General features: G+C 41.6%; 1 protein-coding gene across 3 annotated transcripts in view; it reads right to left on the reverse strand.

The window, feature by feature from the left end:
- Positions 1–2,130: 2,130 nt before the first annotated feature.
- Positions 2,131–27,749, reverse strand: part of crebbpa (CREB binding protein a) — a 42,547-nt gene continuing 16,928 nt past the window's right edge. The window contains exons 3-31 of one of the 3 annotated variants that reach the window (XM_020083950.2): positions 25,456–25,635; positions 24,788–25,043; positions 22,338–22,451; positions 20,740–21,006; positions 20,308–20,407; positions 20,027–20,164; positions 19,799–19,916; positions 19,502–19,673; positions 19,174–19,236; positions 18,694–18,815; positions 17,346–17,558; positions 16,689–16,991; positions 16,186–16,365; positions 15,441–15,612; positions 13,952–14,070; positions 13,587–13,826; positions 13,080–13,168; positions 11,681–11,761; positions 10,945–11,001; positions 10,146–10,223; positions 9,987–10,054; positions 9,296–9,446; positions 7,972–8,118; positions 7,763–7,876; positions 7,467–7,632; positions 7,098–7,265; positions 6,665–6,826; positions 5,900–6,181; positions 2,131–5,685 (exon numbers count right to left, since the gene is read on the reverse strand). In XM_020083950.2, the coding sequence (XP_019939509.2) occupies positions 3,430–5,685; positions 5,900–6,181; positions 6,665–6,826; positions 7,098–7,265; positions 7,467–7,632; positions 7,763–7,876; positions 7,972–8,118; positions 9,296–9,446; positions 9,987–10,054; positions 10,146–10,223; positions 10,945–11,001; positions 11,681–11,761; positions 13,080–13,168; positions 13,587–13,826; positions 13,952–14,070; positions 15,441–15,612; positions 16,186–16,365; positions 16,689–16,991; positions 17,346–17,558; positions 18,694–18,815; positions 19,174–19,236; positions 19,502–19,673; positions 19,799–19,916; positions 20,027–20,164; positions 20,308–20,407; positions 20,740–21,006; positions 22,338–22,451; positions 24,788–25,043; positions 25,456–25,635 (6,576 nt within the window). In that variant the 3' untranslated portion in view covers positions 2,131–3,429. Of the gene's footprint in view, positions 5,686–5,899; positions 6,182–6,664; positions 6,827–7,097; positions 7,266–7,466; positions 7,633–7,762; positions 7,877–7,971; positions 8,119–9,295; positions 9,447–9,986; positions 10,055–10,145; positions 10,224–10,944; positions 11,002–11,680; positions 11,762–13,079; positions 13,169–13,586; positions 13,827–13,951; positions 14,071–15,440; positions 15,613–16,185; positions 16,366–16,688; positions 16,995–17,345; positions 17,559–18,693; positions 18,816–19,173; positions 19,237–19,501; positions 19,674–19,798; positions 19,917–20,026; positions 20,165–20,307; positions 20,408–20,739; positions 21,007–22,337; positions 22,452–24,787; positions 25,044–25,455; positions 25,636–27,749 lie in introns of all 3 variants that reach the window. The other 2 variants (XM_020083948.2, XM_020083951.2) reach the window with 2 other exon arrangements.

Raw genomic sequence — 27,749 nt, forward strand, 5'->3', positions numbered from 1 at the left:
AAATCGTTCTTCAGGTCACGTGACTGAAGCTGCGGAGTGATTTGTCCCAACTTGTTCGATGACTGTTAATGACTGATCACAGAGCAGGTTCATCCATCGAGGCAACATAGTGAAACGTGATACATTCAATCTTTCCAAAAGGTTGTGTAAACCGTGTTTTCACCCCAACACAAAGTTTGACATTAAGGCCCTTTTACGATCTGAGTGGCTGTGGCTCTAAATCAAACTATTTAAAGATCCAGTGTGTAAGATTTAGGGGAAAGGGATCTATTGGCAGAAATTTAATGTAGAATAATCCTCAATGTTTTCACTAGTTTGCACTGCATTGTATGAATTGTAGTTTTCTTTACCCTAGAAAAGGCCCTTTATATTTAAATACTTTATATTTCCATCGAGGGGGTCCTCTCTACACAGGCCACCATCTTTTTTACATTAGTCCAGACCAGGGTTATTATAGTTAACGAAAACTAAGACTCAAACTAAAATTAGCAATGAAAAAAATATTTAATTAACTGAAATAAAAATAAAAACGACAATTTCAAAAAAGAAGAAAACTAAATAAAAACAACAATGAACAATGCAAATCTAACTAAAACCAAACTGAATTGCAGATAAATTCAGCTTCGTTTTCTCCCTCGATTACTGCCTGTCCTGCAGGTGATGGTTAAAGAATGAAATGAAAGGACTTGATAAACCATATTTGGTGTCACACATTGTTTCATCCTTTTTCAGCTTCTACAAGTCAAGGCTTTCTCTTAATACCTGGAAAAACTAAAACTAAATAAAAACTAAACTGAAACTAGTCGATTCCTCAAAATAAAAACTAAACTAAAACTACAAAATCACTTGTTGAACTAACTAAAACTAAACTGAAATAAAAAAGCAAACTGAAAAACTAAATACAAATAAAAACTAATGACATTTTCAAAACTATAATAACCTTGGTCCAGACTGAACAAACTAAACACCTTTTAAATTTTTATGACAACAGAAGCTACCACAGTTTCTTTTTCATGTTTGGAAGAGGAGGGTGAATATCACTAAATTCTACACACTGTACCTTTAAACTTTAAAGTGAGAGACAAACGTTACTCCTATTACTCCTATTCACAAATAGGAATTGATTTAAGTTTCCCATCAGAGATCCTGAGCTGAGCATGCCTCAGTTTTTAGTCTAATACATCTAATAATAGTAATAAGGTCATTTTCATTTTGCAATCATCAGTGATAAAAAACAACTAAACTAAATCCAACACTTACATCTAACTTAGTTCTTAAGATGTCAAATAGGCAACAGCTAAATGTCTCACATTTAAGCCATATTGATATACATGTATTTATAACATGATATATTGGATTATTGTTAATGTAAAGTTTGAAGAATAAAACATCACTGAATTAACTGTTTTTCTTCATGACTTGCAGTATGACAACTTTTTCATCTCATAAAACCAGTTAATGTTTGGAAAACGACTGATTTTTAACCCACATTAAAGATTTTAACAAAGGTTATGACTTGAATCACATGCTGGTTCTGAATCATGTGTAATATCTTCTATTTTTTCTTGAATTATTTTGATAGGTTCAAAATATTTAATTAAAAAATATTTTTCCAATAGGACTGGAAGCATTATTTGTTCTATTTTCAATGTGTTTTCTGGATATTTGATGCAGTCTTTACTTTATACTCGATCAGAGCTGACCTTGTCATTTATTTATACTTTACACTGGAAGTGACTGAACTGAATCAAATAAAAGGTGAGACAACGATGAGTATTAAACCTTCAACACATCCCTGCAAGTAACCGATACAAAACCTACGGAATGAACCTTTTTATATTCTCCAAAAAGCTCCATCTTAGAAGAGCTGCATCACAACAAACTATCCTCAGTGGCAAAACTTGCAAATGTGCACACCTTTCCAATCAGACATCTACAATAGTCTCACAACTATGTTTCATCAGGATCAAATTTTTGCTGCAGAAATGTGCAGACGTAGGGCTTCAACCAGAGTTGCATATTTGAGAAAGAGATTTTTACTAGTAATTTTTCTCTACATTGTTGCTGCTGACCGGACAATAAAGAAACTGCCAAGTTGAAACAAACAAACACAAACCAACATGAGTGATGCCTCATTATTTAGCCAACAGAGTACTGGAGTTCTTCTGTTGCACACAGTTTATTTAACAATATGGTATATAAGTAAGAAATGAGTCTTTAACCAGTATATACAGTGATTTCATTCTCTCTTCCTTATATTTATAGTATTTTGCTTAATAACTTGATTTACAATAGGAGAAAAAGTAACTCCCCCTAATTCAAGTTTTCGTGTGAGAGGAATGAGGGTTGACAGAACATTTAACATATTTCCAGGGTGAATCTCAAACGTGTCCTTCATCCCTAGATAACACACGACTTAGTGTAAAATTTAGAGGAAGGGGCATCATCCAAGATGTGGCCTACGAACAACCGGTGATCATTCCACCTCAGCTTAGGGGGCTGGTTTTTCTCACACTCTCTTTACACTTTACAACATTTGTATGACAAAAATGTATGACAAATTCTTTTTAATGTCAAAGCAACAATTTTCTACACCTGCAAGACACTTCTTTTTTTCAAATTCCAGGCTACTGAGATGTAGGTTGCAGTCCTTTGTCATCTTTGTTGGTGAAACCAGTCAAAGCTGTGTTTCTCTTAGTGACTGTGAGGGTTTGTGTCACTGTCTTCATGTGTGCCTGCATACATGCACGTGTATACACAACCTGGCGCAGTCCATTTCCTAGTTTTAATACAAGTGAGTGCTCTTCATACACACAAAGAGGAAGGGAGCAGTCTCTGTCCCTGAACGCATCGTCTTGGAGTAATGGTACAACACTAGATTACAATTGCCAGGAGTGACAGTTTGAGAACAAAAACCTGGCCCAATTCCCAGACAAATTATTTTACAGTTTCAACACAAAAATGCTTTAAGTTTTTTTTCCAAAGGTACAAAATAAAAAGATATGAATAATATAATGAAATTGTACATTTTCTTTAAAAAAAAGAAAGAAGAATGAGAAAGGCATGAAACATACCAAAAACAAACCAAAAATAAAATTGAGTATTGAACACATTTGATCTCAACCAAAAAATATATTCTTTGTGATTTAAATTTTATCTTAGAAGCATCTTGCAAATTACTCAACATCTGGAAATACCCTTCCACTTGGGTTTAGGAAACAATTCCCCAGAAGTGTTGACTTTATTTGTATTTTTCTCGACCAAATTTTCTTTTTACAACAGCTGAAACTTTTACTTAGTACAAAAAACCATTCTCAACCATAGAAAGAACAAAGCGAACAGCATAAAGAGTCCGAACGGGAGCTAGGAGGAAGAGGAGCAGTGGGAGGATGGGTCACTGGGAGTGAGATTGTGTTCCCAGCAGAAATGCTACAATCCCTCCACAAACTTCTCCAGAGTGTCCCCTGTAGCATCTCCCACCATCCCCAAGTCACTGTTCAGCCCCGCTCTATTGGGTGTGTTAAGCTGCGGCAGCATGGCACTCTGTTCTGGTGTCCCCAAGTGTCCCTGCTCCATGGATTGCAGCGAGCCCCCGAGGCCCGGGTGCGGGGAACCCGAGTGTGGCGAGGGCTGGGGCTGGACCTGCGGCGATGGACTGGAATGTGGTGGCTGTGGCTGCTGTTGCGACGGTGGACAGGGGGACTGGACGGGCGCAGGGGAACGGACCTGGTTGCTGAGGGTGTTGGCTAGTGTGGGCTGACCAGGGAGGTGGGCTCCACCCTGGGGCTGGCCAGCCAGCAGGTGGGTCTGGGGGCTCATTGGGCTGGGCTGGGCTGGGGAGCCCATCTGCTGCTTGAGGACGGCCTGCTGCTGCTGGGGAAGCTGCTGCTGCTGCTGTTGGAGCATTCGCTGATGCAGCAAGTTTTGGGTGGGCTCCATCCCCATGCCTGACTGGGCCATCTGAGACAAGGGTGGGAGCTGGCCCATGGGACCCCCAGCTGCTCCTGGGCCTGTCTGCATGGCTATCTGCTGCTGCTGCTGCATGCGGATCTGTGAGTATGTTGCTGCCGTACCCTGCGTTTGTGCAGGGAACTGGCCAGGGTGGCCCTGAGGCATCACTCCCTGCTGCTGTTGCTGCTGCTGCTGCTGCTGCTGTTGTTGTTGTTGTTGTTGTCTTAAGAGCTGCCGACGGTAGAGCTCCTGGATCTGGGGGTTGGTGTTGTGTGCTGTGTTCAACAGCTGCCCTTGAACCCCTAAAGCTGCCATGCCCTGCGCAGGAGGTTGCTGTGGCTGCTGAGAGGGTATCCCCGGCCTCTGCACTGCTCCTCCTGGCATGACCATGGCCTGCATTGCAGGCATGCCGGGCTGTTGTTGCTGACCTGCTTGCTGCTGCTGTGGATTGTTGGCATGGTACTTGGCTGTTCGCTGTTTGATGAAAGCAGCCATTAGCTGAGGGTTTGATTTGAGGATGTTGAGAACTTGCTGTTGCTGTTGCGGTGAGCTGGGAGACTTGAGGGTGCGTAGGAGGTCCTGCAGGGCATTGGGAGCTATAGCACCAGGTCTCTGGGGTGTTTGAGGCCGGGCACCTGGCTGCTGTGGTATCAGCATCCTCTGGCCCTGCTGAGGCTGCTGCCCTGGTGTCATCATGGCTCTCTGCATGGTCATGGCCTGCTGTGGCGTCTGGCCTGGGACGAGACCTGGTTGTTGAGTCTGAGCTGCCTGAATGGGCCCTGCAGCTCCAGGCCACTGTCCTGGGGCCATTCCGGTTTGCATGACCTGTGGTCCCCGGGGCCCAGGCACCATTTGCATGGGTGGCTGCATTGGGCCAGTCATGCGCTGCTGTGGCTGCTGGGGGTTCATGGGCAAGCCGTTCATGTTGACCCGGTAGTTCTGCTGGTTCTGCTGGGCCTGTGCCATCATCTCAATGTGCCGTGCCATCTTCACTGCAGCAAGGGGAGGCTGCTGCTGCATCTGCTGAGGTGGCTGGGGAAGAGGAGACTGCTGCTGGTGTAGAGGGGAGGCCTGGGGCCCAGGCTTGCCCTGGGATACTGGTGCTTGAGGCTGGCCATTGCGAGGTGCATTGGAAAAAGAAGGGGACATGACGCCTGCTGAGTTGGGGGTCTGCGACTGACTGGAGAGTGGCTGCTGGGGTGTCTGGGGAGTGTTAGGCTGGCCATGGGAAGTGGGGGTACTGGGGGCAGCTGAGGCTGGAGGGGATGGCAGCGGCATGGTTCTGCCCTGCATAGTGGCCATTCTCCTCCTCATCAGCTGGGCCTGCTGGAGCCTGTGCTGCAGCTGCTGCTGGCGAAGCTTGTGCTTGATGTTCAGGCAGAACGGGACAGGACACTTGTTCTCCTGACAGTGCTTTGCATGGTAACAGCATAAAGCAATAAGCTGCTTGCAGACAGGGCAGCCACCATTGGTTTTGCGCTTGCAGCCCTTGGTGTGTTGGACCACTCGCTTCATCTTCTGGCAGGATGGCAGAGAGCAGTTGGCATTGCGACACTGACAAGCATGGACCAGGGACTGGATGCAGCGTTGGATACTTAGGCGTCGGCTCTCCTGTGGGCTCTTGGAGGCCTCTCCACTCTGGCTGTTGCTGTCGTCGTCCAGGCCGAGGCCCCACTTCACCATCTGGTGCTCGTGGCCCTTTATGTTATAACAACTGATGCAAAGATCGAAGTCCTGAAAAAAGGGCGGGAGAGGGACACAGTCATTTACAGGAGTTTAAAAGTTTCAAAAATATATGAATCGTAAGTGCCATATATATTCTCTATGATCAACTCCACTCTTGTCCTTGTCCGTATATCAGAAACCAGATGGACCTCCACCTAATTGTTTTACCTGTTGTGACTTGTTGTGAAAAACATAGAAAGGCACAAAAATAGCAGCAACTCACCTCACACACGGTGCAGTGCCAACGTGTCTCCACATGGTGCTTGCACTCGTTGCAAGTGTAGACAAAACGATCCTGTCCCTGGTTGTGCAACTCAACCAGCATGCACATGGTGCTCCACTTGCACCTCCTGAGGGAGCTGAACTCCCAGTGCTTGTCTCTGGCCAGAGTCAGGAAGGCATCACGGCCGTCCATCAGGTCGCAGGAGAGCAAAGGGTCGGGGTCAACAATGGGCGGCAGGGTGTTGACCAAGGGACCAGAGTGGAAGTGAATGACAAAGAACACCTTCACCAGAGAGAAATAAAGACGCACTTGAGTCAGCAAAGCATAATTAAAAGTAAAACAAGTACTTAAATTAGGGCTTATTTTATTGATTACACAAATCTATTATTTTTTTGATAAGTCAATTCATCTATTGACTATTTCTGCAAAATAAAACCAGATAATTTACCATTAAATTAATTAACCATTTAAAATATTTACTTTTACCCAATTATACCACCCATTACAAAATTAAGATTTTAGTATAGTTCAGATTTGTTTAATTATTTGTAGTTATATTAATATCAAATTAAATTTGGCCCAATGTAGTAATTGATTACCTCAACACAGAGTGCCAGCTCAAATTTATGTATTCAAAGATTTACCTTTAATAGATTACAAGTGCAAAAGTACATTTAACATTACGTTAAAAAGTAAAGAACCAAAAACATCACTAACATTATTTTGAATTCACGTAAATTAAGAAAAAACAAATAAACGCCTGACCTCTTTGTGCTTCTCCATGGTGGCGTACAGCTTCTGGGACAAATCATTGGCTACATTCGGCATCCCAGGCTTCTTCTTATTGGCTCGGCTCACGCTGCTCTTGTTTTTATTGGTCTTTTTGTTGTTCTTCTTCTTAGCGTTTTTGCTGTCACCTGGCGTACCCTGTAGGAAAAAAACAACATATTCCTTTATCGTGTGCATGATTGACAGTCTTTGGCCCAGTTAGTTCTAATTACAGTGAGGGTTTTGGGGCTGTGTGTTATTACAATAATGTAACGTATTGATAACAATATTCCAGGTTTTAAAAAGTACTGTATGAAATAATATTCATATTGTATAGGAATGTTTAAGGACGAAACAGCTGTGAAAGACAATATGATTTAACAGTGGACTTATAGTACCACGTTATCAAACAATCATACAAAGTTCTAACCTCAGGAGTTTCAGAAGCAGCCGTGTTCTCCTCCTTCTTCCTCTCCTCCTCCTCCTGCTCCAGCTCCTTGATGCTCTCCTCTAACACATTGGGCCAGAAGTCGCCCTCGAAGTAGGGCAGCTCATTGGCGCTGGACAGTCGGTCCTCTGTCGCCTGTTTGAAGATGTCCTGTGGATGATAAAAGAATTGTGTTTGTGTTAAATGATCTAACATGATGAGCTTTTATGTTTAGTGGTTCGATGTGTTTGGACTAGTACTGGTACAATTCACAAAATCTGAGCAAAGATGTGACCAGAAATAGTAAATCAAAACAAGACTAAAGCAATAAACCGATATTTTGAATGTAACATGTAAATTTCTCCCCTGTACCTTGTAATCATGAAGAATCCTCTCTGCAAAGGCTTTGTCAAGCATCTTCCTGTACCACTCCTGCAGCCTCTTAGGCTTAGGGATCTTCTGATCAGGAGGATGGCAGTGGAAGATGTAATCATCTCCTTCACTGGGAGGGCATGCCCAGATGTGACCCTGCGCGTACCTGCAGACAGTGTAAAAATGAGGAGATCTGTTAGCCTAGTAAAGGAGCCAATCAAAAACTTCTTTCCCAAGACTCTTCCCCATGCTGTAAACTTCTGAGCGGTGAAGCAGATTAGAAGGGTGAGGTTTACCCGAGTTTCTTGACATATTCTAGATAGCCAATGAGGATCTCGTGGTACACTGCTGTTCGTAGAATCCGAGGTCTGAAGAAGTGAATACTGTCAAGGTATGATATGTAGACCCGTCTGTAGAGGAAAAGAGGAGGACCACGGTAAATATCACAGGTCAAATCCCATCTCTCTACTGCCATATACTACATGTAATAATTCTATGTACAGACCTAGTGTTGGGTAATGGGCTCTCGGAGCCATACTCCTGCACGTGCATGCCAAAGAAGCAAACGTCCACACCGTCAATCTCCTCAAAGGCGAAAAGTGCTTTGGTTCTGTAGGGAAAGGTCTCAGGCATTTCACCTGTATCCACAAATCTGTTGAAATAAAGAAAATAGAATTACCACCTCATCCACCAAGCAGTCAAGTTTACATTAATTTCTGCCTAGAGTCATATAATTTACATAGCGATTCAATGAAAAGCATTAAGTGTACGAATACTGAGGTAAGGCCAAAAACATAGTTTGCGAGGTCACAGTGAGATTGACCTTTAGTGACATTTTGTGCCAAACTAGAAGAAATTTCCAAGGAAATATGAAAATGTCTATATTAAGTTCTCATTATTTACATAGCAACAAAGAACATTTCCTGAAAATCAGCCTTGGATAATTGGAAACTTAAATATGTAATCTGGGGGTGATATGAAGTTAGGAGAGGCTGCTGTGAACAAAACAGTAAGGTGTGGACTGAGTAAAGCTGCAGACTTTTTATAGTTACTTTATTTGGCCAGGGAGTAAAGATACTCAACCCACCTTGTAAAGGTATGTAACCTTTAACCAGGTGGTTTTAGGTGACCCCCTCCACTGAAAATCAAGTTTCCAACCTCTTTCTAAATATCATGTTCACATGGTGTTTTTTTAAATATCATATAAGATAAATGTGATTAATCAATGGTTAGCCCTCCGTCTTATTGTGACTCAAAAGGAAACAAGAGTCACAAGCTGTCTGAGACATTTGCTTGTGTGTTACTGGTTTATAAGACACTAAGAAACATAATGGGAGGATTTAGGTCAAGAAGCCTTGAGTCAATAAAAGAAGCAACAGTCCAGCTGAAGATAACAGGTTTTTGGATGAGGGCCTCCGCCCTGTGAGGATGGGACGAGCATTGCAGACTTTGATCTTGTATGAGGAAACAGTAAACCACTCAGGTACTCAGGGAGGGTGTAAACCCCGTCTTATCAAACCAGCAGGCTCCACTATTACTCTAAGTGGTGTAAAAGCTTTATAGAGGGCATTCAGCTTTGTATGGGACAATAAAAGAATCAGCTTAGGTCAATACAAACTGTGCCGGGTGCATCTTCAAATCTAAGAGTGTGAGACAGGTACAGGTCATCTACAACATTATGGCCGCCCTCATCTTGTTGTCTCGTTTATTAAAAAAAAATTAAAAACAAAAGCATACATGAGTTAGAATTTGAAGTCTGTTCTTAGCATGGGAGTTGGTCCTGAAATCATTATTGTCACCCATCTATCTGCAGTCAGTGATGCTCTCACCTGGTTTTCATGCCTGGTTTGACCTCCACCGTTTTGTCGGAGCTCGCCACCACTCGCACAAACACCTCTCCAGCCTCTGGGTGGTTTTGTCTCTTCAAGTATTTATTCACACGGTCCTCTATGTACATTCCCAATCTAGTTGACTGCAGCCCTACAGGGATCAAACACAGACGAGATATTAGATCAATTCTAAAAGGTTCTGCAGGTGTCTTAAAATGAAGCAAATAAGGAAAGCAATACAACGGATGATTGTGGCACTAGTGATGGTATTTAGAGCTCAGATCTGTTTATAAGTTATACCCATACAAAGGTCAGAGATGTTGTAAAGGGCTACAAATATCAAAGCACAAGGCCTACAACAAAGCTGTGACTGTCACTAAGGTTCAGATAAGAGAGAGTTTATATTACCTCGTGTGCTTGTGAGAAAAAAACTTTAATAATCTGTTGACATTTTGAAAACTGCACTGAACATTACAGGGAAAGCTGATCAGTTGGTCAATTTGTCAATTGATCAATCAATAATATTGTAAAAATAACTTGTAGTTTTCAGTAAATCTTTTTCTATTTTTTTTAAAGCTAAAATGTCAAATGTGAGGATGATGCTTAATGTGTCAGTCATGTGTTAGGATGAATATTTCCGGGTTTTAGACTTGTCAGAAAAACTAAATGAATATAAAATAGGAACACTAACGTTTTGCAGAGAACTTGTTTTCCTTCCGTGTTTTTCCACTCTTCTTTAAACAGTTGTCACAGATGAATCTAGAAAGAGATCAATTTAAGACGTTTTGTTATAATTTGCACATTAAATATGTAAAAGAAAATCTAGGGGAAGCTAAGTTAAACATCTCACCCAGACGGCCAAATGACCTCGTAGTGTAAGACGCAAATCTGGTGCATTTTACGTCCACAATCTTTACATTCAACAAACCTGAAAAACAGCAGAGACACATACAGTGCTTAACATTTTCAAATGCACTTAATTATAAAGACAACTTCAATGCACTGTTCTGACATGAATTACTGAAAAGTTTCAATGCAAAAATATTGTTCAGCTCTTGAAAACTCTCCACATCATATTTCTGATGCAGTCATGTATGAATGTTGATATCTTTACTGCTGAAACAGCAAGAAACTCAAACATCTCCATTCAAATCAATGTTCCTCCAGTCGTTACACAATTGCAAGCAAGCCAATGCAAGTGTGCCTTTGTGGGAGGTTCAGTAAGGCCATTATTCTGCATCTGATTTAACATTAAGTCACAATGAGAAAAGCATTTAGTGTGTCGGAGAACTTGGGGCCTGCGTTCTCTGGTGGAAAAACTGGACAAGCAGAGATGTACGTTCCACTCAGCAGGTGGCGTTGCTGAGTTGCCCTGAGGCTTCACTGAAACCGATGTGATTGATCAAAAAGGTTCAGAGAGAAAATATGCAGACTGTGAACCACAGGCACAAAAACAAAACCAGATGTGGGTGACAGAAAATAACTTTTAAAAGATGTGATCTGCAACATAAAAGTGGCAAATGGAAACAGAAGTACAATGATTTTTCAAGGCTAATCATAGTAAATTCTAGAAAGTAAGTACACAAAGAAGGAATTTTCTATCTGTGTTCTTCCCACTTGTTTAAGGGTGTGGGGTTGTGTGCACTTACGGTTCAGGGTCGAGTACATCATTCTTCTTCCGTTCAAACTGGTCTTTTGATATCATTCTGAGGGAGAGAAAAGGGGAGAGTCCTTTTTCAGTCTTAATGACCACTCAAAGCACTTCGTAGCACAAGCCGCATTCACACACTCAGTCATATAGCACTACTATATGCTGTGCTTCTCATATCACACACTGCCGATACAGTTGTCAGGGGAAATTTAAGGTTAAGTGTCTTTCCCTGGGACACTTGCAAGTGGAATGGTGGAACTGGGGATCGAACCACCAACCACGGTTAGTTGCCGACCAGCTCATACCCAACGTGTGGTCATGTGGACTGTCAATGTATAAATAAACATCTAAAAACCAGAAACACTTACTATAATTTAATTGCAACCAATTATAAGCATGAATATTAAGTCCCAGTGAAGAATGATATCTTGCAAGCAACAGGTTAACAATGATGGTTTCTAACACCTGGAGTCATTTTCATAACTGTCATTTAATAACTGAAGGACAAGCAAATAAATGATTAGAGCAAAGTTTGATTAACTAGGCGGTCAACCACTATAAAATACAAGGAAATATCTTCATGGACAAGACTGATAATTGATAAAAATTTTACAAATTTCAGATATAATAAAAAAATGTAGAGGCCTCCTCTTGACTGTTTCTAAAATGACTGGTCTACTACGTGTTTTATTATAATTTTTTTAAATGGATGAAACAAAAGACAGTTTACTTACGTTTGTGGCTGTGCAGGATCATCTCCTAACGTCACACTATCCCCCTGGATCTCATTGAAGCACTTCTCACAGAAGTGGTACCTGGCAGACACAACACATTCAACTTTCAGCACAAACGAAACTATCAACTCTGCTGAAAAACACTTTCATATAGATCCTTGTTTGTTTTGACTAAATTGAAATGTCTCATATTCAGCTACTTGTTGGCGTGTGCCTAATACAACTGTGCACAAAAAAACACTTGTCTTTCATGTTTTATAATAGTGAGCAGGGAACCCCAGCGCTCCCATTGAGAGTGTAAATGGACTGCGCTGCAGGAGCCTCATGCTGTCTGTCAGGCTGTGCTGTTTCACTGCTGCGCCGCTCCGCTCTCAAAGTACCTTGTCAAAGTGTCAAAAAAAGGCTGTAGTTACACTGTTTATACAGCAGGGGGGGCAAGGGAATGTGTTGTAAAGCATTATCTGTTGGCTTTCAGCTGAGATGAAAAAGCTATGATGGGGAATGCTGTTTGTGGCCTGTGTGTGTGTTATATTTTCATCTGTCGAACAAGAGGGGGCGGCTACACTGGGTTCACTCAGTCCCCTGATAAATACTGAGCGAAAAACGATAAACACACGCTCCAATGCTTTCATTGTTTGACACTCTTTTGGATTTAGGGTCTTCACTGTTTCCCTTTATGGGATTGGGATGCAATGCAGGGACATGGCTGGTAATAAGTATTGTTGTGAGCAAAAGCCATTTAGTCGTCCCATGCTGTGCCAGGATTGAGAGGCAGAGCCATTAAATGTGTCAAGATGACAGTACTGTCAAGACCATAGTCGTCCCACCAGAGCACCAGAGCTATAGAGAAACGGATCCCAGACTGCAGGGGGATGGATAACAGTTCAAATGCTGCATTCATCCCCCATTAAAAGATTTGATAAGAAAATCTACATGCAAATGTGTGAGGTGTGTACGTTGATTCAGTGAGATTACAATTACTGCAAGAGCAATATTATTTTATACTCAACAAAGAGTTGAATTTACAGCCAATCATAGTAGCAAAGACTAGTGCAGTGTCTGTTGTAAACCTATGGGCCATTTACTTGACCTGTGGAAATGCTGGTAGCAGCCTTCTTTAAGGTGTAAAAGTGACCTGCAGTAATTGAGCCGCAGCAAATAAATACCGCTGCTGCACGAAGAGCTGTTCACCTGTTTATTCAAAGTTCAGTGAAGCACGACTCAGTACGCAGAACTGGAGAATCATAATCAGTTACTGTTGTTGTGAACGCACGGTTTGTTGTGATCGACAATGTTACATTGATGAGACCCAGCCCCCACTGCTATAGAGCACTGGTCGCCTGTTTATTGAAAGCTTATTAATATAGAACATATCATGTGTCCAGACACACACACACACCTGTTCTGGTAACTGTAGTATGTTCCTCCAGTAGGTATAGTGCAGAGTTGCTTGCCATAGCAACAGAGGGTTTGTGGAGAAAACTCAAACTGCAGATAAAAACAAAAACAGGAAGGGGGTCAGAACATGTGAAACTATTTTTTGCGATAAATCGTTGAAAAATAGAAAAATCTATAAATATACATGTCTTCATTTAGCATTTAAATTAGCCTTATCTCTCAGTTGATGTTCAGCAATGTGGACAAAGCGTGGAGAAAACATCAAAATATTCAAATCACAGGGTGAAAAATAAAACAAATGATCTATTGACTGAGTCAATCTGTTTTACATGTTTGACCAAACTAAACACAAGAAGTGCTGGAAATAGAAGTTGTCATTGAATTCTAGTAACTTGAACACCTGAACTTAGCAGTTATTTATGGCTGAAGAGGAATAAATTATTTTCCAGTCTTTCCTTCTCCATTTCCAGTCTCTGTAACTTCCTTTAGTCTGCTCCCTCCATCTCACCTTCCTCCCGCAGCAGTAGCCCAGGCCCTGCATGACAGGGTCGATCTCTGACTCAAACACCTCCGCCAGTTTGGAGCAGTACTTGTAAACACGTGATGTCTTGCGGTTGTAGAGCCAGGCATTGTTGAACATCAGCCAGACATCATCAACGTATTGCCAGGGTTCTTGGTATTGGCCCGTGTCGAGCTTACGCTTTATTGTGGAAAGATCTATCGGGTTTTTGACAATGTCAAAGTAGTCCTAGAAAAAGAAGGGACAGATAAATACTTTTGTGTTGCTGACAAAAGAGCTAAGAGTATGCAGCGGAATTATGGACATCCACTCACGTCAGAACATCAGGTGGCAAGTGTGTAAGTGCTACATACCGGGATACCAAGAAGCATGGGGTCTACTGGCTGTCTAAAGGGCAGCGACTCGGGGTCCTGCCGGTAGAGCGACTCCAAAGTTGGCATCAGAGCCTGACGCAACTCCTCGGGCTTAAAGACTGAAAAATAAGCAATGGAAAGTTAAGGAACTATTACACAGAAAGACTGCTCAAGAAAAAAATGCATCAAATATGAAGGGAAGCAACAAAAAAAAACTACTGTAATATATCGTTCCACATATTTAACTTATCCCTCAAGACAATTTTGGAACAAAACATAAAATAGCCTTCACAAATACATCAGACTCACTAAAAAAGACCGAGCATTAAATTTAGCACTACTCACTCTGTGCCAGTCCAAGAGTTTTGATTATTGCTTAATTTAACATTATTTCTTACCTGCAAACCAATTGTAACTGAATCCCTGAGTTAGGTTTCCTTCAAGTAGTTATCATGATAGCAGTTGTACAGCCCCCTTATTAGTTGTGCAAAATTCTGACAAACTCAAAGAAGACTTTCAGTGCAATACTAATAATGTTGTTATAACAAGTTATACTGAAGCTACAATAACAATTCCGGGTTGTCTTGAAGTGGAGATGTTCAATAACAGCATCGGAAATAAAACGGATACTATCAAGTACACAGATCTATGTATCGATCAAATGCCGCATCTTTAAATTATATTAGTTTCACCTAGATAAAACCTGTGTTTTCCCCAAAATCACCTCTGCTGCTCCTAGCAAAACTTTTTTAGAGGAACGAAGAACAAGGGATTTCTGGTATTGTAGTCTTAGCAAGTGCTAGCTAAAATACCAGCATTTGACAAAATTTCCCACTGCAAACTCCCCCATGTAAACTAAATGTATACTGAGCGATATTATGACTTCAGTTTAAAGGGGTGGCATTAGTGTTATTTCCTCCAAGGTTTCTTTAGTTTTAAAGTTGCTGTTGCACTGCTCTATATTGTCACTGTAATGTTTAGAACTTAAAAGGTTTTTTGTGATATAATATACACTGTGGCTGCATTTCAACAGCTGTTTACACAAAGTACTCTTTGTGTAGAGAGCCACACAACAATGACTACAATCATCACTTTAGTATAGGTTTAGTACAATTCAGCTGTTAAGATACATAATATAATTGACATCTTTTTAAATGCACTGGTATGGGATTAGTATCTGTAAGTGAACAAATATTATCAGAACATCTTGAAGTTCCTCTGAAGATCTAATGATGCTAGCTGAAGTTAATGGTGCGGCTGTAGATATTCTGGTGGATAGTGGCGCTTCTACTTCAGCAGTTAAGCTGATGAGCAAGTGTGTAGACTGACTTCTTATTTGGTAACTAAAAATAAGTCATGACAGTTGGTCTCACAGTTGGCACAGTGTGGGTGTTTGACGATGACAAAACCCCTTCTCTGTTCACTGAGTGGAGCTCGTTCGTAATCAATCATAGACTCAGTTTTATTCTTATCGTGGCTTCAGACTCACTTTTCCTCCTTGACTGAGAGGGGGATGAGGAATTTGTGCCGTTGGCTCCACCCTCTTCCTCATCTTTGGGTTCTGCCTTTATTTCCGGCTTTTTCTCCTCCACCTCCATTGGCTCCGACTTCACCTCTGGCTCCTCTTTCTTCACTAACGTTGAGGCAGAGTCCTCCTCGGTCTACAGAAAAACGGGCAAAATGACTCGTCAAACGAAGGTTAGGTTTTAAACCATTACACCAAAAAGGGCATCGATAACTGAATCCATATGACAGATAATAGAATTATTTCTCTCAGTATTTATACCACACAACGATCTGGAAATATGTTTTACACTTGATGATAATTGCGCTTGTGTGTCTTGTGTTATCCTACTGCTGCAGTGACCATAGATGACAAGATAGTTTGCTCCTCAATCAGCCAGGCTCTTGATTTTATTCAACTGTTTAGTACCGATGGAAGCTTATTGGTGACTGATAGTGTGGAGTCCAGACTAAGTTTACAATTAATAATACAAATGCCTTGAGACCTACAATATCAGATATCAGTGTTATATATTTATTCAACTCAATCCACACAGGGTAAAATCAAATCGTAAGGGTAAGAATTGGAGATCAAATACATGCAAATCTTTGGCTAATCCTTATGACAAGTGGGTGTACTTGTTTTATTTCCAATTCTGACATCAGAGGGGGGTTTCACATGCTGTTTAACAAACAATTTTATTGTATTTAACCATGCAGTCCAGACTTACCTCCATCTTGGTCTCAGTTTTGCCGCCAGCGGCCTCAAACTCCTTTTGGTCGTGGTGCGTCTCTGCCTTGATCTCCTGGACAGGCAGGTCTGCTCCGACATGCTGCGAGTGCAGATCAGCGCTGGCGGCTGAGGCTGGTGTGGGCACCCGGTTATCCAGACTGGCTCCTGGTTGAGACAGCTAAAATCCAGGGGAGGGAGGGACAGTGGCAGAGAGACAAAAGACAAATATGAGGTATTTGCAACAGTGGCACTGCTTTTTTTGCATGCAGGACTGAAGCTGTCACACAGATGAACACATCCCGCATTGATTTCATTGCTGCCTTAAATTGAAAGATGTAACGTCCAGTGTGATGGATGCTAGAAACAGTGAAGATGCAGTCAGAAGACAGAGAGGTGGATGTGGATGGGTCGGATTGATACATGGCAGTCAGAGGGATGGGAGTTTGCACGGGAGCAGGCAGGAGTTCAGAGTGGAGGGCATGCGGAGGATCTCAGTCTCACCGGCGTAGTAGGGGGCTGAGGCGGGGGCTGCGTCTGTGCTGCTGTGGGAAGCTCCGCCTGGGGTTGGGGCTGGGTGGGGCAGGGCGGGGTGGCACCCTGGGCTGGGGCAGGGCCGGGGAGGGTGGGGGTGGAGCTGCGGCTGGAGGGCTGGGGGTGCGGCAGGTTAGTGGCCCCCCCTGCCGTGGAGGCGGAGGAGGCAGCAGGTGGAGGCGTGGAGTGCAAGGGGGTTTGGGAGGAGGCTAGCTGAGGGCCCAGTGAGGGGCCAAGTGCATTCATGGGGAGGTTAGCGCTCTGCTGCTGCTGCTGCTGGAGAGAAGAACACGCACATACAGACACACGCAAAGGCAGGCGGACATACACGTATACACAGGCACACACAAGAGAAGCAGACAAACAAACAATCATAACGTCAAACAACACCACACACAATTTGGGATTTAGAGGGCATCTTGTGATTGTTCCGAAAACAATTAAAGTGCAATTAGGATGAAGTATGATTTGTTAAGATAGTTTGATTTTAGTTCGCCAGCAGCTATTTGTAATTAGCACAACTTTGTAGCCTCTCTAAAAGCAATAGCATTATCGAATAGAGCCAAATACATCAGCTATCCAACTAGGTTCACAATTCCACACTCCTCATCTCTCTCCCCATCTCACCTGCGTGACAGCAGCCTGTGCCTGTGGCTGACCCATGCCAGGGCCAACTGTGACGTTCATGGCACCTGTAGCAGCGACTGCAGCAGATCCTGGAGGAAATTGGGTCTGGGCCAGAAACTGTCCCTGGCTGGCCGTCTGGCCCACCATGTTGCCCCCACCATGTCCGGCCATCATGCCCTGTGCCTGGGGCATCCTGGAGGGAGACATGCCCATCTACAAGGCAGGAAAAAAAGTTGTTACTATGACCATAGTGGCAGAAATTCTTCAGAGGGTTTCCATTGACCAAACGATGCTAAAAATCAATCACATTGCCGATATTTCAGCAGCATGATGTATTTTAATTATATCCTATCTACAATAAGGCTGTGTGAGGGTGTGCAATATGGTGGCTGTAGGACATTTACTATTTATTTATTATCTGAATTACCCTAAACTTCAAAGTCAGACTTGTGTTAAGATTATCTTCTTGTTTTTGTTAGTAAAAATGAATAAGAGCTTTGTATTTGTCGTAATCTAATTCAAATCCTTTAAGTAAGTTAGGAAAATGTATTAAATTGAATCATTTAAAATGTGCTGAACCATTGACTATTGACAGGGAGTGTGAGAACAGGAATGTAAATCGATTTTAGAATCAAAACCTATTCAACTTGTGATTTTTAACCTTCGTACTGTCTCAGTTTGAAATAATGAATACATTACTGATTAGTATCAGAGATAAAGGAAATTACCACTTCAAAATGTCATGTCAAGGATTTATCTTATTTATGATTTATCAACATATAATTTGAATTTTTGCCTTTTTGTTATGTTGATGAAAAGACTCTCAAACAAAAACGTTAATATTTAAATTGGTATCTCTCGTGCTGTTCTGGCCACATTGCCTTTCATTGAGGTCCGAAAAGACCAAAATGGCAATGTCAGTTTGTGTTCGCCGCAGTCTTTTTCTTTACCAACAGGGCACATTATTTTCTACTAAAAAGGTCAGTGCCTCTATGCCACACTTTGCTTCCTAAAGGCTCTCCAGTGCCTCACTTTCACAGTTCGGTTATACGCCACACTGTGTAGCAACACAAAAGAAAAATCCAATTACATAGTAACCAGCTCTTTTCTTTTCAAGTTAACTGCCTCTGCTAAAAGCAGGGCATTTGCTTTTTTGTTATTTGACAACCTGGTACAGTAAGGCCATTTTTAAAATTCTCCAAACACTGAACAACTACATTTTTAATAGGGCAGAGGTACCTTGTGGAGACAGCCACGGTTTGCTCATGTTACTTGTATGGGTCTGTGGATATGCATGCATGTGTGAGTGCTGTGATTTGCATTCCCTTCTGCCCCCTGCCCTCCTCACCGCTGGGACGGAGCTCATGTTCATTTGCTGTGGATGGTTCATAGGTGAAGCAGCTCTGGCTCCCATGGGTGCCTGGGTTATCTGGGCATTTGGCAGAGCCATGTGGTTGAACTGGTTCATTCCTGGACAGAAGAGTGGGCCACAATGTAAAATAATGGACACACACAAGCACAAGACAATGCAAAGATAATGGTGAACATTTATAGATTTCTTTAGGTTGAGGGCAGTTTGGAAGCTTAAGCTACACAGTGATTAGACTTCTTTAGTTTGACCTCTCTCAATGATTTTCTTCTGTTAGCCCATCTTTACTTTCTACAAGCTCCTTTACTCTTGTTTTTTTTCACTTCACACAAATGTTACCCAAATTTCTTGTGTCCTGCTCATCTATTCCTGTGCCATGTTCTCTCCGACCGCCAGCTGTTTTATTTGAATCTCTATGTGATCTGAGAATTAAATTACCATGTGCTATGCAAGACGTACCTTGGGAAACCTGCATGCGATTCATGATCTGATTTGGCATGTTCGGGAGAGGAACAGGCCCATCTATGAAACAAAAACAAAATATATTAACAAAAATAGCTGGAGGTTATATATATATATATATATATATATGAATAACCAGATACAGCAGCTGTCAGGAAAAAGTCCAAGAACATCCATGTTTTTATTTAAGAATTGCATAGTTATTCCCAACTTTATAAAATTATATGGGAGTGTCAGCAGTGTCTAATTAGTCTTAGGCAGAGTTATCATTAAAACTAACTAATAACATGTAAACCTGAAATTCGGTTATTATATCTCTACTGACTTTGTGGCCTTGGGCCCAATGCATTGGGCTGCGCGAGGCCAGGCGGCTGGTTCCCCTGAGCGGCCATTGGTGCTTGGTTGATGATCTGCTTCTGTAGCCTTGATCGCCTCTTCTCTTCCAATTCCTTTTGGATTTTATAGATTTTCTCAGCCAGAAAGTGATAGTACTCATCCTGTGGTGGAAGGAAATAGTAAAGTACTTTGTGGATATATTATGCTAAAAAGGCATTGTGCATGGCCTTGATTATATGACCCATTAAAGTCATTGCTTAGTTGAGGACTCATTTAAAAGACCTACCCGGCTGTTAGCTGACTCGTACATGTCTCCCTCCACCTTTCTGGCGTAGGCTACCAGGTTCTCCATTCGTCTGTCCTTTAAAGCTGCCGGGTCAGGGGTAGGGAATATGGCTTGTACTCTGCCACACAAGAGCAGAATTTGGAGCATTAAGTCAATAGTGGTAAGTAACAACTCAGGTGACTAACTAGTTATGTTCAGCTGTTACATCCAGCAGGGGTATGTACTAACAGTTTGTGTACGAGGTGATTGCGCAGGTCCTGAGTGACGTGCTCATGCCAGGCTTTCCTGGTGCCTGTGGCAGGGATAGGTGCTGCTGTGGGTAGGTTGCCCATTGATCCCACAGATGACCCGTCTGACAGCAGCTGACTGGATGTGGAAAAGGAGTTACAAAGAGGGTAAGATGTGACAAACAATTAAGAACATTTAGGTTTAAATATAAAATGTTGCTCTCAATTCAACAAATGAATCAGATCAGCGAATGAAGACAGTTCTTATTGACAGGGACTAACTTGTTAGTGTTGAGTGAGTTGGGAAGGGAGTCTGTGTGCAGGTTTGTCTGTTCTGAAGTGTTCACACCCATTGCCGCACCTCCAAGAGCCATCTGGTTACCTGTAAAATAGAACTCTGTGAGCAAATAGCACAGCCTGATTTCAAAATCAAGCTCAGGAAATACAATTGAATAGCTGCCACGTTTGTAACTGAAGTGCACTCTACACCACAAAACACAAGTTAAAATGACTGCAAGTATTAAAATTTATGATTTTCTGTCTTAATCCGTTTTTAGGGCTTTTTCATTTCTTATAATTCACACCTATTGAGTGTTGTTGCAGCAGTGTGTAGATGCAAAAGCCAACCAATACATACAGACTAATTTAACAGACAATACCATGTTAGACAGCTTACAGAAAACGTAGAAATAAAATCAGCTTGTCTGGATTTACCAAGTGCATTAATTGGTCTCATCTGCTGCGAAAGCTGTTGTTGCTGGGCCTGTGTGTTCTGTGCCCCTGCTGACTGTCCTGGGCCTGCAGCCTGCTGGGCCTGCCCAGTGGCCTGGCTGCTGTAAGGCAGCCCAAGTGCTGCGTAGGCTCTCTGCATGGAGCTGGGGTCTATTGGGGCTGAGGTATTAATGGTGGGAGCACTGGGCTGGCCCACTCCAACCGAAGACATGGGGTTCTGGAGGCCTGTGTTGGGAGAGCTCAGCATAGCTGGGGAAAGAGAGAAAGATTCATCAATCCAAAACCGAGATAATCATACTGACGATACTGTTATCAGCTTGCCGTGCTGACCATGTTACTTACTCTACTGCTGCAACAGGGTGAGTACCTAAACAATATGTAAATGCTGATGCTGTGTGCCAAGCCCAATATATATTAAAAGTGTCTGGTTTGGTGAAAACATGACTGAGATGTAGAATAAAACAGGTGACAAAAAATTCACATGCATTTTGACACCTTGACCTCTGGCAAGCTGGTCATAACATGGCAGCATTATACAGTAAGAACATTAACATAAGGCTAAACGCTTTGAAAAGCAGTGAACTGAATAAATGAATAAATCCCTTCAGGGGACATAGCATTAGCATATTTTTCTGGGTTCAGGCATTAGTTGAACTAAAAAGGCACTCCATTTGTGCAAAGACAAAGATCGGAGGAGGCAGAACAAAGTAATACTGCGCTCTGTTTGCGTTGGCAGGAGAGACACAAGCCCCAGCATCATGTTCTTTAACATGCAAGCCAAACGGGGACAGACCAACCCTGGAATGCTCTAAGTGATGAAAGATGCTGGGCACAATGGTGAATTAAAGAAAGAAAACAGAACTAAAATGGAAGAAAAAAAGTTTTAAGCAACTAACATAAATGTTCCAGCAACTAAATTAGGTAATCCAGAGAAGAAAACAGTGGTTAGCAAAAAAACTAAACAGACTGTGAGCGCATAATAACAGTAACATGGATCGAGTGAAAAACAAAACAGTTCTTGTACGAGGTAGATGGTGTCAGACTCAGCTCTGTTCGAGTGGGGAGTGGCGGTAAACAGCACAACAGCCAATGGCTGCATGGGACTTCTCGAGCGCACGCTCTCCATTTCCACCCTCTGTCCCGCCATCACACTTCTGCTACTTCTGTGTGTCAGATTACAGGCACAGCAGGACCGCACTCTTACTAATCAAGTGCTTTAAGTCGTCGCGGAGGAGCATAAGCCTAGAAATAAACTGCCAGACTTGTCCGAATGGCTATAAGTAAACACATTCTACACACAAACATTTTTGACTGCTTTCAGGAAAGCAACATGCAGGTCTGACTCTTTCTAAAGATGTCACTGTGGACTATTAAAGCTCTGTATAGTTTCCTGTCATGGCTGTGTAAAAGACTGAGGCCTTTGTTAAACAAACTCAGAGGTTACAATGTCTCCATTTCGTCCAACTTATTAAATACAGTCAATGGAGATAATTCAACTTCGTGTTTGGTGAGTGTGGTAAAAGATGAAGAGTTGACAATGTTTATGTGGCAGCAGACCAGAGCCAGCTACTCGTACTTACGCTGCTGGGTGCGCTTGTCGCTGGCATTCTTCAGCGGCAGGCAGACGGGACAATCGTGTCGTGTGCAATTTTTCCAGTGGGAGATGATCTGTCTGGACGACGCACAGTGAGCCACTACAAGGGAAAGCAGAAGGAGATAAGGGAGAAAAGTTAGCAGCAAGTTATAAAACCTTTATCCTGACGATTTTCACCAACCAGTAATTGAAGCAATGCTTAGGACAATATCCCATGAAATCAATATGATGGTTATTATATTCAACCCAGTAATGATCCATGTAGTGTTTACTGAAGCTCTCTCTGTCGCTCCTCCTATTAACCATTTTAAATGTAGCCAGGAGTTTAATTCACCCACTGAGAAGTAATAGTTTAAGAAGGACATGAAGAATGTGGCTTGAACCAGGACAGTTTACCACTTTTTCACAACTAGTCAACACCTCGCTCCCAAAACAGAACAACTTCTGTCGGTGACCCTTCACAATAAAAGTCCAAAACAGATAAACTGCTTATGATGACAGGAAACACAAATTCAATGACCAACCTTCCAAAATAAGGCAACTAAATAAGAAAGCTTAAATAAATTACTTTTAAATAGCTAAATGTTACACAATAAAAACTGACTGGATATTGTTGATTATAACAGTAAATATTTTAGTTCATTAGCTATATTATCAGCTATCTATACACTATATATTGTTTGTTGTGTGTATTTTTCCTTCTATAGTATAAGTAATCGTGAAAATAATGAAACCGTGATATTTCCTCTGACAATAATCATGGCAGCAAAATTTCATATCGTGACATCACTAGATGTGCTAGCAGCTAGATTTCTCACAAGAAATCATAAGCAGGCTAACATCAAATTTGCTTGCTGCCTGGTACTTTTGACTATAGCTCCATATACACTTATGTCTTCAAGCTTCAAGGGCTGTGGAAAAAAAAACACAATTAGATCATATTTTCTTTGTGAGAATGCCAGTAATACTGGCAAACTCAAACATAGCAGCACTATCACTTTGGTGGTTTTCTGCGACTATGTATGCAAAGAAAAAGTCATCAAATTTAGGTCCGAAGCCAAACCAAGCAGTCTGCAGACTCCAGGGCTTCTTCAGGTGAAAAATTGACAATGCCAACAGACACAAGATGAATGTAAAATTTTACAGATGATAACTACGTGTTAGGAAACAAAATCTCACGCCACTGTTGTTTCAGTGACTGCGAGAAGCAGAGATCCTGGGCAAGAGGAAATGAGCTGGCATGCAGAGAGCAGAAACACAGACGCCTTTACACTTCACGCACCTTCGGTTCTAAATGTGTTTGACTTAAGATATAACTTTAGAGTCCAAGCACAGCAAAAACACATGAGTCAAACTTAAATAAGAGAAGCTGGAGAAGAATTTTTCATCACATCAATGCTAAGGGTGAAACAGGAAGAATGGGTTTCAATAGCAGACAGAAATTGACAATCTATAGCCAAGCTGCTCCCTTCATTTCTATCAGACATTTTCTTATGTACGAATACTTAAAACATTGACACACTTTTCCATTATGTTACAAACTGTTTCTAAAAACTGCCTCTAATCAATGTATATACTGTTATTTCGTTGATCTCAGTTATATTGCACTTATGTCCGTTCTGGGAGAGGGATCCCTCACATGTGGCTCTCTCTGAGGTTTTTTCCACTGTTAATGGAGATTTTACTCTTGTTGAGGGTAAGTTCACCCAAAAATGACAATTCACTCATTATCTACTCACCCCTTTGCCGATGGAGGGGTGGGTGAAGTGTTTGAGTCCACAAACACTTATGGAGTTTTAGTAGTAAATAGTTTAGCAGTCGACTGAACTGCTAAACTGAAGATATTGGGGATATTGGTGCCTGCAAGCCCCGACAATCATATTTGACTCCAAAAGTTGTCATTTACACATTCAGGGACTGTCAAAAATGTTAACGTCCATAAGCTTAGCCACCTGGCTGCTACACTGTTTGAAACTCCAGTAGTGTTTTGTGGGCTCAAACACTTCACCCACCCCTCCATAGTAGTGAGTAGATAATGAGTGAATTATCATTTTTGGGTAAACTATCACTTTAAGAACAGAGGCTGTCGCACATTGTTAAGCCCTATGAGACAAATAGTGATTTGTGAATATGGCCCATCCAAATAAAATTTGATCAATTCATTGAAAAGATGATAGAAAGAAAGTCTGCACAACTAATGAGGTATAACTGGAAATGACTGACGTAAGCTAAAATGTTTAGATTGTTTGGAATAAATCAATAATTCCTGATCTGATTAATTTATGGCTGCGATTAATACATATATCATATATTAAAAAAGAGCTTTCAATGAAACAATGAACACTGAAAACGCATCAAAAAATTGTTTTAAACTTTTGAACACCTGGAAGTCATCGATTTAATTCGCGCCTATTTATTTCAAATATGCCAACTCACCCTGGCAGGACTTGCCGGCCTGGCAGTGGGTCATGTGGTTGAGGACGTTCTTCATGGTGCGGCAGTGAGGCAGGGCACAGGCCCTCACCTCCCCATTGGCCTGCTCCCGTCGCTGGCACTTGTGTGCGTGAAGCAGCAGGACCAGCTGCTGCTGGATCAGCTTGCGCTTCTCTGGGTCAGCTGTAGGTCCTGCCGAAGGCACTGCCACACCTCCGCTGCCAGCCAGGGGGAGCATCGCGGCCTGCTGCTGAGGCTGCTGCATGGTTGACAAAGAAAAAGGCAGACATGTGAAAGTTGTAATGGGTTAAAATAAAGCTGTCCATCTCATTTACTTGTGGTGCTACCAATTCTTATAAGTCGATGGACAACATTGTACGAGTTCTGCAAACACTAAATGAAAATTCTAAAAGAAGAACAAAATTCAAGCTTGTATCTTTATTAAATATATAATCGACACGGAAACACTGATTACAGACAAATAGACATGAGCTGTTAAATAGATTTAAACATCAAGACACAGACGTGGTGTGGTCCTTGTATCTTAATTAATAAAATGAATCAATTTGTCAACAATAAACTTGGAAACTATAACACTTAAATAGTACAGTACGTTTATAAATATATTGAGTAACTGTATGGCAATGCCTGAATGTGTAAAAAGCACTAACCATGTTTGGCACGCTTGTGACAGCAGCCCCTTTGAGTTCGCTGGGGAAGGGTGGCAGACTGTTGGCAAGAGCAGCCTTGTTCTGGAGCTGCTGCTGAGGGTTTAGCTGCTGGCCCGGCCCAGTGGCACCCTGACCGTAGGGTGGAGTGCCAAACGGACCCCCATTGCTTCCTAGGCCCATCTGGAAAACAGATTTATCGAGCAAAATGTAAATGTAATAGTAAAGCATTATTATCTCTAAAGACTGGCAGGAAAAGCTATTTTACAATGCTGACATTACAAAGGCTTGACTTAACTTGGTCAAAGTATTTACAAGTTTAACGTATTGATTTAATAAGCTTGAACGTTTACCTGGCAGATTACAACTCACAGTATCCACCAGTCATTTACACGCTACTTCTACCTAGCCAGAGGTTAACATTTATGTGATAATGATGTGATGTTTTCAATGAAACCGTTTCCATAAACAAAGACTTGTGACTCTATTTGAACTCTGAGAAGTCCAGATGATATGATGGATGATGATTTTCTTGTGTGTTCATAATCTGCTACATCTGTCAAAGCAGCACCAATATGCCAATAAAGGTTCTCCTTGAAATCTAAAGCCAATTTGTCATTACAAGACCCCCTCTGCCAGCACAGGCACCAACATAGCCAGGCTAACTGTGCTGTTTAGGCCTAAACCAGCTCACTGATGCTATGGCACAGCTCAGTACGACACCAGCTACTGGCAGGATGGACTTCCCCATCCCTCGACTACAGACACATTTCAAAATGTTCCCCCTCTGTCTCCTCCCTCTCTTCTACAACTAGATAGCAGCAAAATTTTTAAAGTCGATCCACAAGAGAGAACTCTGGCTCTGGAGTAAGTAGGTAAGAGATTACCTACTTCGATTTGTAATTAGCTGTGAGCCACTCTGACAGGTAATTAAGTGCAATTTGGCAGTCGTATTCTCAAGATCCTGTTGGGTTGTCATCCAAATTAATTCTTCAGCAAGACCCCTGAGAATTGTTTGTACTTAAGAGCCTCTTCCCAGAAAAAAAAAAAGATTATTTCAGTGGAACAGTGTTGTGATGATATTATTATTATATTGTATTTCAATCTTATAAAGGTTTTTTGAAACAATTGATATTTAGAAGCAAAGTTAAGTTTTAACACACAGTTTAAAGTTAATCATGGCAAATATCAATATTGTAAAATTATTATTATTATTTTGGGTTGGGTACTGAACTTTGAATCCTTTAGTTTTATGAAACAGAACTGACTGCTTAGATACAATTGAGTATCCAGTGCCTGCCCTAGGATGGAGTTGTAGCAGCGGAGGTAAGGTGTGCAAACCTAAGATCCTGGTTAATGGGCTCTCCTCTCATCCAGCTTAAACCCAAAATGCTTTCACTTCACCTCCAGCTGCTTCACTGTGTGTTTCGCTCTGTGTGAGTGAATGTGAGCGGGGCCGGTCCAGTGTGTGTGTGTGGTGTGCGCGTGTGTGAACTTTGCCTCGCTTTCAGACACAGAGAGAAGCCACATGAATGGCTAAATGTTCATGACAGCAAAATTATCAAGTTCCTGTTTATATATCGTTTGATTCGTCGATAAGAGTAATTATCGCGACAAGCCTACTCTGTGCTTGGTGTTATGACAAAAATAAAGTCAGTTCAGCAGCGGTGGTAGTAATTCAGTAGTGGTGCACCGCTGCTGCTAAATGCATGTAGGGAAAACACTGGTAGCAGAAAATGTGTGCATTTACAGTGTTTGTTGTTGCACAAGTGTGTATCATTGCCATAAAGGTATAAAAGTATTTTTCAGAAAGCACTATTTAAGTCAATGTATTGGTATAGGTATGAAAAACAATACCCAGCTGTTATAATATACAATTTCATGATTCCAATAATGTCATCAGGTAAGAAAATGTTTATTAAGTATCAATATTTTGTATTATTTATGCATTTCGTTGTCTCAGTACCTGTACTCTGTACAATGACAATAAAGTTGAATCTAATCTAATCTAATTATTTATTATACAAAATATGTTATATTATATTATATATATTTGTATTTTTTCTTTATGGCAGGGCTGTTATATTAGACTTTAGTTTAAGCTAGGTGTAATAAAATACAAACTGAGTAATTGCAATACAAATTGCTATGAGAGTGAGTTTACCCATGCTGCCCACTTTCAAGAATCATGACTGCATACATCCACATGTGATGTGCCCAGTGATTAAAAGCCTTGTTAATTCCAGGCTTTACACACTGATCAACTTGCTACACTCCCATCTTCAGAGCTGCTGGGA

This window comes from Paralichthys olivaceus, chromosome 8 (assembly GCF_024713975.1).
Source record: "Paralichthys olivaceus isolate ysfri-2021 chromosome 8, ASM2471397v2, whole genome shotgun sequence".
Taxonomy (NCBI): domain Eukaryota; kingdom Metazoa; phylum Chordata; class Actinopteri; order Pleuronectiformes; family Paralichthyidae; genus Paralichthys; species Paralichthys olivaceus.